The sequence below is a fragment of the Thunnus thynnus genome, chromosome 14 (assembly GCF_963924715.1).
Source record: "Thunnus thynnus chromosome 14, fThuThy2.1, whole genome shotgun sequence".
NCBI classification, from domain to species: domain Eukaryota; kingdom Metazoa; phylum Chordata; class Actinopteri; order Scombriformes; family Scombridae; genus Thunnus; species Thunnus thynnus.
The window spans coordinates 30,023,936-30,037,587 of NC_089530.1; the positions used below are offsets into that span (position 1 = coordinate 30,023,936).

The following is a 13,652-nucleotide window of genomic DNA, read 5'->3' on the forward strand; positions in this document are numbered from 1 at the left end:
TTGTTTCAACAACAAAAATCCTCCTGGAAGATGAAAACTATCACTTTTAACATGACAATTGCACCTTTTAAGATAATAATTTTACCTTTTAATATCCTAATTGTGACTTTTCAGAAAATTACGACTTTTAACATAAACATTTTTACATTTTAATATCATAATTTTGACTTTTGATGTCATATTTTTTTAACATTTAATATATTATAAATTTGACTCATTTTCAGGATCATCATCAGTCAGAATTTTTTTTTTTAATGTGATTAGTTAGTAGTTGACTTACTGAATCATATTACCATTAAGTTACTTCATTTTGACTTTTTATCTGACTTTCTATTTCATAAGTTTTACTAATTTACAATTTTGACTTAAAAAGTTTTATTATGACTGACTTTTCATCTTTTTTTTATTTTTCATTTTTCATCATACAATAAAAGCAACAAACAACAAGGGAAAAACAATAAAATATATTTTTTTCTATTAACACAGAAGCAAAAGAGCGATTGACAAGACTTAAAACATCATATACAATACAATAATAAGCTACATTAACAACAAAACAAAAATAAAAAAGCCCATAAAAACATTTAATTTACATCTTTACATGTCGCAGTCAAAGAGAGGATCAGAAATGTTTTCAGTTATTGTTATTTTACCAACATTTTGAGGAGTTTTTGACACTTTCATGAAAGATCACAGAGTGTGAGAAACCTTTAAACATTTAAATGTTTGATTCTACCTGATCCAGATACAGCACAGAATACCATCATTCACTCAATCCTAATCTTTCAAACTGCTGTTGTCATCTTTAATGAACTCGTTTTTCCTTCTTCCTTCAGTTGGATGTTGTTTTCCTCTCTGTGCAGAGTTTGTTTTCACATTTATCTCAAATTAAATATATTTACAGATTCAGAGATTCTGGATTTTTTAATGAAGGAGAAAGAGGATCAGACACATTGTTCCAAGCAGAGTATTTTTTATATGTTTTAATACGTGTCTGGTTGGGATCTTTAAATTAAATTAAAATTAAATGGACCTACAGAGTTTACAGAGAGCTTCCTGAGTGATCCGACTGTTCCTGTTATCTTCACTGCTCCTCTTCTGCAATCATCAGTATTTTAAAGCTTCTCCGAGTGATCAGAGTGACACATTTTTGGTCCAACTTTTATGACAAAGACTGATCAACTTTCTTAACTTTGAAAAGGATTCATATCTCGGTTAATATTCAGGAGCTGCAGGAGATGGAGGCTGAGGAGGTTTTAGTCCTAAGGAGGGATTCTGATACGCTTCATAAATACGGCCTGTATTATTATATCCATTTATAATAATCCAGAGCTGTTAAAGTGAGTCAGTCCTGCTCTGAACCAGCTGCTGGACGAGACTCCGGAGCTGCTTCAGCTCTGCTCGGATGTCCCTCAGCTCCTGTTTCTGCAGCTCCTGGTCCTGAAGCTGCTTGTCCTGAAGCTCCTGGTCCTGAAGCTGCTTGTCCTGAAGCTCCTGGTCCTGAAGCTGCTTGTCCTGAAGCTCCTGGTCCTGGTCCATGTGGGCTCTGGTGGAGGGAAGAAGAACATGTTAGAGGACACTTCTGCAGAAACTGAATCTGTCATGTTTTACAGGCAGAATCAACAATGTGTGTAAAGTGGATTTCAGCAAATTAACTTTACAAAGAGAAGATCAGGAAACTGATCAACAACAAGTATTTGAAGATTTAAATCTTTAAAAACAGTTTACAAATAAATCATTTAGTTTTTTATCAAACAAACAGGAGGAAATAGTGCATTCATTGGGGACTATTTTAAGCGGCGGAGGAATCCACATTTGGTGCTCTCGTGAGTATTTCTGGCAGGAGGACGGTGTGTGTGTTAATAGTGATGAAGAAACCTATCCATTACTTTACACTGATAACAAGTTTCGACATATTACTGACATATCATCATCTTTTCAGTTGATATGTTGAACTTGTTGGCAAACAGTTGCTTATTTCCACATCCAGCAGTTACAGAGCAACATCAACCTCACATTGATAATGTCAATAATTACTTGTGGGGTTCCTCAGGGTTCTATTTTTGGTCCTTTATAGTTTTACTCTGGTTAAAGCTGTTTATATTTATGTTTTTTGTCCACTTTTTTGCTGTAAAATAGTCTGTCAACATAACTTCCATCACATTACCTGCTTAAAAAGTAGCTGTAGTTGTGTGTAGTTGTGCATGTTAGCAAATAGCTGCCTACTTCACATCCAGCAGTTACGGAGCAACATTATCATTCATGTGGAGTCGTGTTTCTGTCCACCTGGTGAATGTAAGTCCAATATTCACTCTCTTTTAGCTTCTGTTTTTGTTCTCTAACAACTCCTGAGGGAAATATCTGGCTCTTTAGCTGCTAAATGCTCCACTATATTCACCAGCTAGTCTACAGCTAACTGTGTCTGTTTGGTGCTGAGCAGGTAGTGTACAGTGACTTTTTACAGCTTTTTTTCTCTGTAAACGACGCTATGAGACGCTGAGAGTGAACCAAAACAGTAAAGTTGCAGCCGGACAGATAAACAATGAGCTGAAACTCACTATAAAGCTCCGTAAAGCCGAGAGGAGCTGCAGAGTCTCTGATAATTCTCTGTAGTTTCATCACTACGAGTCACAACCAACACGTTACACACTGACACATCAGACTGTGAATTATTATTATTATTATTAATATTATTCCACAGTCTGACAGTATTATATAAAGATAATATTTACACTGACCCAACATTTGCTGCACAGGAGGAGTGATGAACTGCATGTTAATATTCTGTTGTTTGATTTATGGACAAGTTATAGTTATGATTGTTTTTTTTTTTAATGTATAAAATGTTTTTGTGTTCATTTTTTATGGGTTTTTAAAAAAAAATGTATTTATCATCATGTGAGGAAGCAGCAGAATGACTGATCTCACCCCGAGACTCCGGCTGTTCCCATGTCTCTCTGCAGGACCAGGAACTGATCCAGAGTGTCCTACAGGACACACACACACACACACACACACACACACACAGACACAAACACACACACACACACACACGCACACACACAGACACACAGACACAAACACACACACACACACTTTAGTTTCTACACTTTAAGTAAAAACAGAATTATTCGGTCTTTCAGAAACACACTTTGATCTGTGCAGTGATCCGACACTTCTCGTCATCGTAACGGGGGGTCGTTGTGACGTCATCGGTGTAGGCGTCGGCCAGCGGCGCACATTGGTTGGAGATGTACTGGTTGTCATAGAAACGACGGAGGTGGGGCATGGACTCCTCTACCTGCAGGATGACAGCTGCCTGCTGCATCACGGCGTTGGCCTGCGAGTTATCATGCACTCTGTTACACACACACACATACACACACACACACACATATACGTATGTAAATATACACATGAACACCTGGTCCTGAAACTGAACCTGTCAGGACAGGTTTGGATGTAGACACATCGTGACCTCTGACCTCTGGAAGGTGTCGGTCAGCAGGGCGATCAGCAGGTTGACACACAGGATGGAGGATGCAGCGAGGAACGTCCCACACAGCAGAGGAGCCATGATGTCGTCCACCTTCACCATGGCGGCGTACTCGTACTCATCCACCAGAGTGATGCGGTACAGACTGAACAGCAGGCCGGAGACAGACTGCATGCTGGGAACTGATGATGAGCCTGGACAGGGAGGGACAGAGTTTATATCTCTGATTTCTGATTGGTCACATAGTTTTCTAGATCAGGTGGATTTGTAGAGTCAACACACACACACACACACACACACACCTCCGAATATGATCCAGAAGGCGCAGGCGTAGGGAATGAAGATCTCAGCGTACAGGAACAGGAAACGCATCACATCCCCGATAATGTTCCCCAACATGACGATGAACGGACCCATTAACCTGCACACACACACACACACACACACACACACACACACACACACACACACACACACACACACACACACACATTTCTAAGTACGTCATTAAATAAAAACAGCGGCTCATTTCACTTCACCGAACAGAGTGAGACCTCTCCACAACAGAGAGGATCTTTGTTTGGACCTGCAGCAAACACCTGGCTGTTGTCATGGTGACACTGAGGCGTGGTGGGGGTAACCTGATCACTGAGATGAGGCTCTGTACCACCTCACAGATGGCATGTTACCATGGTAACCCCAGCAGCTGTTGTTAATAAAAAGGGGGCGGGGTTGAAGCACCTGAAGGCCCTGACGTGCTTCATGAGCCGCAGCCACAGGAAGATGATGGTGATGGCGAACAGACGCAGGCTGATGCTGTGAAGATGGACGGAAGGACGAACCACGTCTGCCATGTGGACGCCAAACGACACCGCCAGCAGCGTGTACGCCAGCCAATCAAAGACGTTCCTGACAACACACACACACACACACACACACACACACACACACACACACACACACATCTATCATTGTGAGGACCATTTTGAGTTTTAGACCTTGGAGAGTTTTTCATTTTTTTAATAGTATTCATATAGGTGTAGAGATGTATGTGTGTGTGTGTGTGTGTATGTGTGTGTGTGTGTGTGTGTGTGTTAATACCACAGGTCTCGACTGTAGTTTCCTCTCATCTTGTGAATCCGTTTGTTCTGATTCAAAAGGAAAACTGCCTCCTGCACACAGAACACACACACACATACTATTATAATACTACCAGTACTACTAATACTATTACAATACTACCAGTACTACTAATACTATTACAATACTACCAGTACTACTAATACTATTACAATACTACCAGCACTACTAATACTATTACAATACTACCAGTACTACTAATACTATTACAATACTACCAGTACTATTAATACTATTATAATACTACCAGTACTACTAATACTATTATAATACTACCACCTGTGTAAGACAGACTCAGGATATTTAATGAAGGTTTGTGTATATAAATTAGATGATTAAAAAGTTGTTGAATATTAAAGTTAAAACATTTGAATATATTAAATATTGAAATATAGTTTATTAATAGTTTGTTAATAAACATAATAAATGTTTATCTGTGTCTATCTGCAGACTTTAAACCGGGTGTCAGTGTTCGTCTACCTGTGGCCACATGGGATGTGAGCAGCGCAGGTCGTCATGGACACGAAGCTCCGCCCACCGCTGCCAGAGGCGGAGCTTCCTCCTGGAACGCAGGATGTCCAGCAGCTCCCTCAGCACCTCCTCCAGGGTCACGAGCAGCGCCAGGACCACCAGGAGGACCCGCCACCAGTCCTGAGACACACAGGTAGACACAAGTCAGGTTTCCATCCAAATGTAACGCACATTTCTAGTGTTCCCGCTCACGTTCTTTATGCTCAAATTGAAAAAAAGTGCATTAAAAAGTGTGAATGGAAACCCAAGTACAGACAGACAGGTAGAGACAGACATGTAGAGACAGACATGTAGAGCCAGACAGGTAGAAACAGACAGGTAGAGACAGACAGGTAGAGACAGACAGGTAGAAACAGACATGTAGAGACAGACATGTAAAAACAGACATGTAGAGACAGACAGGTAGAAACAGACAGGTAGAGCCAGACAGGTAGAGACAGACAGGTAGAGACAGACGGGTAGAGACAGACGGGTAGAGACAGACGGGTAGAAACAGACAGGTAGAAACAGACATGTAGAGACAGACAGGTAGAGACAGACAGGTAGAGACAGACAGGTAGAGACAGACAGGTAGAAACAGACAGGTAGAGACAGACAGGTAGAGACAGACAGGTAGAAACAGACAGGTAGAAACAGACATGTAGAGACAGACAGGTAGAGACAGACAGGTAGAAACAGACAAGTAGAAACAGACAGGTAGAGACAGACAGGTAGAAACAGACAGGTAGAGACAGACAGGTAGAGACAGACAGGTAGAGACAGACAGGTAGAAACAGACAGGTAGAGACAGACAGGTAGAAACAGACGGGTAGAGACAGACGGGTAGAGACGGACGGGTAGAGACAGACGGGTAGAGACAGACGGGTAGAAACAGACAGGTAGAAACAGACATGTAGAGACAGACAGGTAGAGACAGACAGGTAGAGACAGACATGTAGAAACAGACAGGTAGAGACAGACAGGTAGAGACAGACAGGTAGAAACAGACAGGTAGAAACAGACATGTAGAGACAGACAGGTAGAGACAGACAGGTAGAAACAGACAGGTAGAGACAGACAGGTAGAGACAGACAGGTAGAAACAGACATGTAGAGACAGACAGGTAGAGACAGACAGGTAGAAACAGACAGGTAGAAACAGACATGTAGAGACAGACAGGTAGAGACAGACAGGTAGAAACAGACAGGTAGAGACAGACAGGTAGAGACAGACAGGTAGAAACAGACAGGTAGAAACAGACAGGTAGAAACAGACAGGTAGAGACAGACATGTAGAAACAGGCAGGTAGAAACAGACAGGTACAGACAGACAGGTAGAGACAGACAGGTAGAAACAGACAGGTACAGACAGACATGTAGAGACAGACAGGTAGAGACAGACAGGTAGAGACAGACAGGTAGAAACAGACAGGTAGAGACAGACAGGTAGAGACAGACATGTAGAAACAGACAGGTAGAAACAGGCAGGTAGAAACAGACAGGTAGAGACAGACAGGTAGAGACAGACAGGTAGAAACAGACAGGTAGAGACAGACAGGTACAGACAGACATGTAGAGACAGACAGGTAGAGACAGACAGGTAGAAACAGACAGGTAGAAACAGACAGGTAGAGACAGACAGGTAGAGACAGACATGTAGAAACAGACAGGTAGAAACAGGCAGGTAGAAACAGACAGGTAGAGACAGACAGGTAGAGACAGACAGGTAGAAACAGACAGGTACAGACAGACATGTAGAGACAGACAGGTAGAGACAGACAGGTAGAGACAGACAGGTAGAAACAGACAGGTAGAAACAGACAGGTAGAGACAGACAGGTAGAAACAGACAGGTAGAGACAGACAGGTTGAGACAGACAGGTAGAAACAGACAGGTAGAGACAGACAGGTAGAGACAGACAGGTAGAAACAGACAGGTAGAAACAGACAGGTAGAGACAGACAGGTAGAAACAGACAGGTAGAGACAGACAGGTAGAAACAGACAGGTAGAGACAGACAGGTACAGACAGACATGTAGAGACAGACAGGTAGAAACAGACAGGTAGAGACAGACAGGTAGAGACAGACAGGTAGAAACAGACAGGTACAGACAGACATGTAGAAACAGACAGGTAGAGACAGACAGGTAGAGACAGACAGGTAGAAACAGACAGGTACAGACAGACATGTAGAGACAGACAGGTAGAGACAGACAGGTAGAGACAGACAGGTAGAAACAGACAGGTAGAAACAGACAGGTAGAAACAGACATGTAGAGACAGACAGGTAGAAACAGACATGTAGAGACAGACAGGTAGAAACAGACAGGTAGAAACAGACAGGTAGAGACAGACAGGTAGAAACAGACAGGTAGAGACAGACATGTAGAGACAGACAGGTAGAAACAGACAGGTACAGACAGACATGTAGAGACAGACAGGTAGAGACAGACAGGTAGAAACAGACATGTAGAGACAGACATGTAGAGACAGACAGGTAGAAACAGACAGGTACAGACAGACATGTAGAGACAGACAGGTAGAGACAGACAGGTAGAAACAGACAGGTAGAGACAGACAGGTAGAGACAGACAGGTAGAAACAGACATGTAGAGACAGACAGGTAGAGACAGACAGGTACAGACAGACATGTAGAGACAGACAGGTAGAGACAGACAGGTGACCTCGGGGAAGACGTAGCGTTGAGTTGATTCTCGGTGGACGGACACAGAGATGGCAACGGTCGTCCAGGCAACATTGAACAGGAAGTTGAGGATGAGGAGAAGCCACGCCCCCAGCCTGGATGTGATTGACAGCAGCAGAGACAGGTGGAGACACACAGACAAGGTCCAAATATGATCCAAAATCAAACCAATCAGAGTGGAGTTTACCTGCCGTAGAGTTCCCATTTGACCTGGATCAGTTTGAGAAAGACCGGGTTCATGATGAGGTCCAGTTTGCCCTGCTGAACCACCAGCTCCAGCTGACAGCACATCACACACAAACACACCAGTTAATCCAGTTCAGGTAACCCACAGAAACACTGAACGACATTTAACTGATTCACTTACTGGAGACGTCGGCTCACTGACGACTGCATCTACAGACCACAACAGACAGACAGACAGGTAGAGACAGACAGGTAGAGACAGACAGGCAGAGACAGACAGGTAGAGATAACACAGTACTGTTAATGGGTGGTAGTAACAGTATCAGCACTGATACCAACAGTACTATTGTAATACTGCAGTATTATTATTGGGGGACTGACAGACAGAAAATTAACAGTCTGTGCTGTCGACATGTCTGTTACTGGTCCCAGTAACACGATGATAATATCAAACCATCATCTTCTGTCGTTTTTAAATTCCCACCAGTAGAAAGAGAGAGAAATCACTGGAAGTCACCCTGTCCTGGACCAGTGGACGACCAGTGGAGTACTGTACTAATCCTACAGCAGTGGTGGAAAGTAACTAAGTACATTTACTCCAGTACTGTAGGTAAATACAGTTTAGAGGTACTTGTACGTTACTTGAGTATTTCCATGTGATGCTACTTTCTACATTTCAGAGGGAAATATTGTACTTTCTACTCCACTACATTTATTTGACAGCTTTAGTTACTTTTCAGATGAAGATTTGACACAATGGATAATATAACAAGCTTTTAAAATACAACACATTGTTAAAGATGAAACCAGTGGTTTCCAACCTTTTTGGCTTTTGACGTCTTACAAAAAGCAGTGTGTAGTCGGGGTCACATTTCACATGTCTATGAGTTGTTAACAGCTCCACCAAATAGTGATTTTTCCCTCTAAACTTCTCACATGCTTTCATTTCAATAAATGTTCAAATGATCCAATATTTCAGCAAAAATCAAAGATTAGAGAAAAAGTCCAAAAACTGAAAACAGATTTGTGTATCAGAACTTTGTTTTTTCTTCTTTCCTCTCCCATTAATCATCTCACCACCCCTCAGATTTATCTGCTGACCCTTTGGAGGGGCCCCAACCCCTAGGTTGGGAACCACTGGACTAAACTAGCTAACTGTATATAAAGTAGTGTAAACTAGCTCCACCTCCAGCAGCTACAACAGTAACATGCTGCTCTAACACTGATGCTTCACTATTAATAATCTAATGATGTCATATATAATAATATATCAGTCAGAGGGACCAAACCACTACTTTTACTGCAATACTTTAACTACATCAAGCTCATAATACTTATGTACTTTTACTGCAATACTTTAACTACATCAAGCTCATAATACTTATGTACTTTTACTGCAATACTTTAACTACATCAAGCTCATAATACTTATGTACTTTTACTGCAATACTTTAACTACATCAAGCTCATAATACTTATGTACTTTTACTGCAATACTTTAACTACATCAAGCTCATAATACTTATGTACTTTTACTGCAATACTTTAACTACATCAAGCTCATAATACTTATGTACTTTTACTGTAGTAGGATTTTTCATGCAGGACTTTTACTTGTAATGGAGTATTTTTACATTGCTGTATTGGTAGTACAGCAATGTACTGCAGTAAAGGATCTGAGTACTTCTTCCACAGCTGCCCTGCAGTAGTACTGCAGTAGCAGTAGTATCAGTGTTACCTTGCAGGTTGCTCTCAGGTGAGTTTGGTTCTGGTTCCAGCAGGTTCAGGTAGTAGTACTGCTGTCTAGTCATTCTGTCTGTTACTTGGAACTGATTGAGGGCCAACTGGGCCTGAACACAACACACAACCACATTCATCACAACACCAGGAGAGCTTCTATTCTATTCTATTCTATTCTATTCTATTCTATTCTATTCTATTCTATTCTATTCTATTCTATTCATCATTCCTTGCATTATTACATTATTTAAATTAAAATGTACATTTCATGAGAAACCACACTATTAAATAGTTGGATGTGTTAAATAATAACCGAAAACTAAATTTTAGATATTTTTTATCAGTAGGCGGGACTTTATTTACCACTGGACTCATCCGACCAATCAGAGCAGTTATACAGAGCTGTCCATCAGAGTCCTTTATCCCTGCCTCCGCCCCGAGCTCCAACAGGACCCGAGCTGCTTCACTGCGCTCTGAAAACACACATATAGTGGTGTGTCAGTACTGAACCGCCGGCGTCAGCTGGGTCAGTAGAATCAGTGATGTCAGAGGTGATGTCAGTGATGTCAGAGGTGAGGTCAGTGATGTCAGAGGTGATGTCAGAGGTGAGGTCAGTGATGTCAGAGGTGATGTCATTAATGTCAGAGGTGATGTCAGTGATGTCAGAGGTGAGGTCAGTGATGTCAGTGATGTCAGAGGTGATGTCATTAAAGTCAGAGGTGATGTCAGTGATGTCAGAGGTGATGTCAGTGATGTCAGAGGTGATGTCATTAAAGTCAGAGGTGATGTCAGTGATGTCAGAGGTGATGTCAGTGATGTCAGTGGTACCCAGGTTGGCAGCGAGCTGCAGCGGTGTTCTCTGTTTGTAGTCGGTGCAGCTGATGGAGGCTCCGGCCTGCAGCAGCAGTCGGATGGAGCTCACAGCATCGTTCTTGGCGGCGTAGTGAAGAGGAGTCTGCTGGTCCTGAAGAGTCCGAGCCTCCAGCTCAGCTGAGGACACACACACACACACACACACACACACACACACACACACACACACACACACACACACACACGCCGATTGATCAGTATCTGTAGATCTGATCTGAACGTTCAACAGCTACAGCTCCGGTGAGTCTTTGTCATAAGTGTACTTTTGAAATGTATTTGTGCTGAGAAATGAAGTAGATTTCTAAACATATTCTACAGGGTTTTATAAGGGATCTCAGAGATAACACAGTGTTGTGCTTAAAGTATATCTACATATCTGAGTCCAAGATCAAAATGAAACCTTATTAAATCCAAGTGATTCATAGTGAGGGTGAGTCAAGAGCACAAATTACTAAATCTAGAGCACTTTATTAAACCGAGAGCACGAATGATAAAATTGAGAGCATGAAGCACTCAGTTTTTCCTCCGTGGCCCTTCTCGGGCTCTGTATCACCTCTGTATCTTTTTCTGGGAAAGATGGAAAACAAAAGTCAGACTGTTGCTTTAACTCCGTCCTGGACTCCACACAGACCTTGTCTGTCCAGCAGGAACTGAACCATCTCCTGGTAGTCCATCGCTGCGGCCACGTGCAGCGGTGTGACTCCAAACTTATCCGGCCTGAGGAGGTCTGAGCCCCGGTCCAGGAAGAACCGCATCACATCCACACTCCACGCCCTGGAGATCTGAACCACAACAGCCTCATTATACTTATACCTGCTGCTGTTGGAGTTTAATGATTCATAGATCAACTTTATTACACAAGAACATCAAATAAAACTCTTGTCTCTAAAGTTTGTCTCTAAAGTTACAGAAGAGGAAAAATGTAAGGACGTTAGTTGTTAGTTATTACTATATTGTTGTAAGTTTAAGTCGTATTCTGCGTTGTGTGATGTGTGTGGTTAATAACTATATACTTATGATCACTGTATTATTGTAAATGTTTGTAGTGAAACCAAACGAATGCAGCAGTGAAATAAAGAATAAAAACTGTGTGTTGACCTCGTGCAGGACGGTTTGTCCGTATCTGTCGGAGCTGTTTGGATCGGCTCCATCTGACATCACTTCATCCACAAACTGAAGGTCGACCTGCACGATTCATATTAATATATTAATGATTCATGTTACCTGGTTTATGTTAATATATGAGTATATTGATGTTACCTGGTCGGTGTCCTGGTTGGTAGCAGCCAGGTGTCTGAAGTGATCCAGCAGTTTTTTATTCAGTTGATAGTTTTTATTTGTCTTGTCGGTTTGGTCTCTCTGCTCTTCATCATCCTCAGCCAGACCTCTGTACCTCGTCTCCAGCACAACTCCTGCTTATTAATATTATCAATCAATATCAACCAATATCACCTGAGAAACACCTGTCTCTGTATCTCACCTTTCAGTCTTCTTCTTCTCTGCTTCCAGCGGCCGCAGGAGTACGACGCCCAGCGAGCTGCAGCCTTCACTGCTGCAGCCACTGGAGACCTGGAGCCCTCAGGAGACACCTGCAGACCAACAGAGACAGCATCATGTCCACTGTTTTCAGGTCACACCGTGAGCTGTTTGTGTTTTTATTGGCTGTCAGACGTGAAAGTGGGACATTTGAGAATCAGTAACAGAAACTGTTAAGTGTTTGATTTATCCTGCAGGTTGCACCAGACGGGTGGGGTTTACTGTCTTTACTTTGTTCTTTTTTTATCTTGACTGTTTTTTGTTTGTTTTGTTTTATTCTTTTTTTTGATGTTTTAATGCTGTAAATCTTAAAGTCTCCTCCAGTCGGAAACATGTTTGTCTTCTTCTTCCTTCAGTTGGATGTTTTGTTTTCATCTTCATCTGCTGAAGGAGGAAAGTTTCTCTGAGCTCGTTGAAAAATCCGATTTTAAGAGGTGAACCTACGAGCAGGATTTGTGACATCACAACTAGTTTGGAGCCAATCAGGGTCGAGTATTCCAACTTACTGACACTGAGAATGAACTTTACGGTGAAGGAGGAGACATCTTTAAGGATTTTAATGTGGGAATCAAACCAAATCAGACACATTATTGTTTCAAGCAGAGTATTTTTCATGTGGAGGGCATCTTTAAATAAATAAACATCTCAATAAATAAAATCTCTTCTCAGTGTTATTAGCTGGGAAACAATCAAACTAACTCTGGTTCTGCTTCTGGCTCAGACTGACCTGGACTGTGTTGGTGTTTCCTTTCATCTCAAGCTCCAGTCCAGGATTCTGCAGACCTGTCAGACCGGCCCGGGCCCCCCTCTTCATCCTGGTTTACGGATCCTCTGTCCAGACCGCGTCCAGAGTGTAAATGAAGGAGTAAGACCAGCTCAACAAACCTCAACAAACCTGTGAACTCAGCTGACGGTGACTGTGAGTCGCTGCTCTGCTCAAAGGTTCCTGGTTTATCTTATCAGTGAGGGAGGAGGTTCTTTATTACCGCACCAACCGGTGATGACGCTTCAAATCTGCATTTTCAGAAATTATTGAATGTTTTCTGATACGCTATCTTTTAATAAGCCTTTAGTGATCATCTTTGACCCTGTGAATCTTACTTCAGCTCAGAAACTCTTATAACTGTTAATAATAATAACAATAATAATAATAATTCTTATTATTATTCTCAACCTTTAAGATGACATTTAGAGAGGAAACTGTCATAAAGAAACTTGAAATTATTTTTGCACTTTTGTCACATTTTACAGAATCATATGAATATATAAAGTGTGCTGGTTCTGTCCCAGTTTAGCTCTGTGTCGCTCCACTTCTCCCTGTTTGTTGAACTGGACTGGAGTGAGAGAAGCACAGATAAGAAACGCTGCAGATTATATTAAACGACCACTTGAGATACCGGAGCACTGAACCTTTGTCCAGATGTTTTACTGCCTAGTTCATATATATATATATATGTGTGTGTGTGTGT

General features: G+C 41.8%; 1 protein-coding gene across 1 annotated transcript; it reads right to left on the reverse strand.

Annotated features, from left to right (window-relative positions):
- Positions 1-419: 419 nt before the first annotated feature.
- si:ch73-193i2.2 (transient receptor potential cation channel subfamily A member 1) lies at positions 420-13,320 on the reverse strand. Its single transcript, XM_067610908.1, has 19 exons — positions 12,911-13,320; positions 12,128-12,236; positions 11,908-12,059; positions 11,746-11,832; positions 11,279-11,429; positions 10,603-10,764; positions 10,138-10,247; positions 9,773-9,884; positions 8,216-8,244; positions 8,036-8,127; positions 7,829-7,943; positions 5,117-5,287; positions 4,598-4,668; positions 4,238-4,405; positions 3,799-3,917; positions 3,486-3,690; positions 3,152-3,359; positions 2,929-2,987; positions 420-1,546 (listed from the first exon to the last, which is right to left on the reverse strand). Exons 1-19 carry the CDS (start codon positions 12,995-12,997, stop codon positions 1,336-1,338), a joined length of 2,418 nt encoding a protein of 805 aa, XP_067467009.1. The 5' UTR covers positions 12,998-13,320; the 3' UTR covers positions 420-1,335.
- Positions 13,321-13,652: the final 332 nt, after the last annotated feature.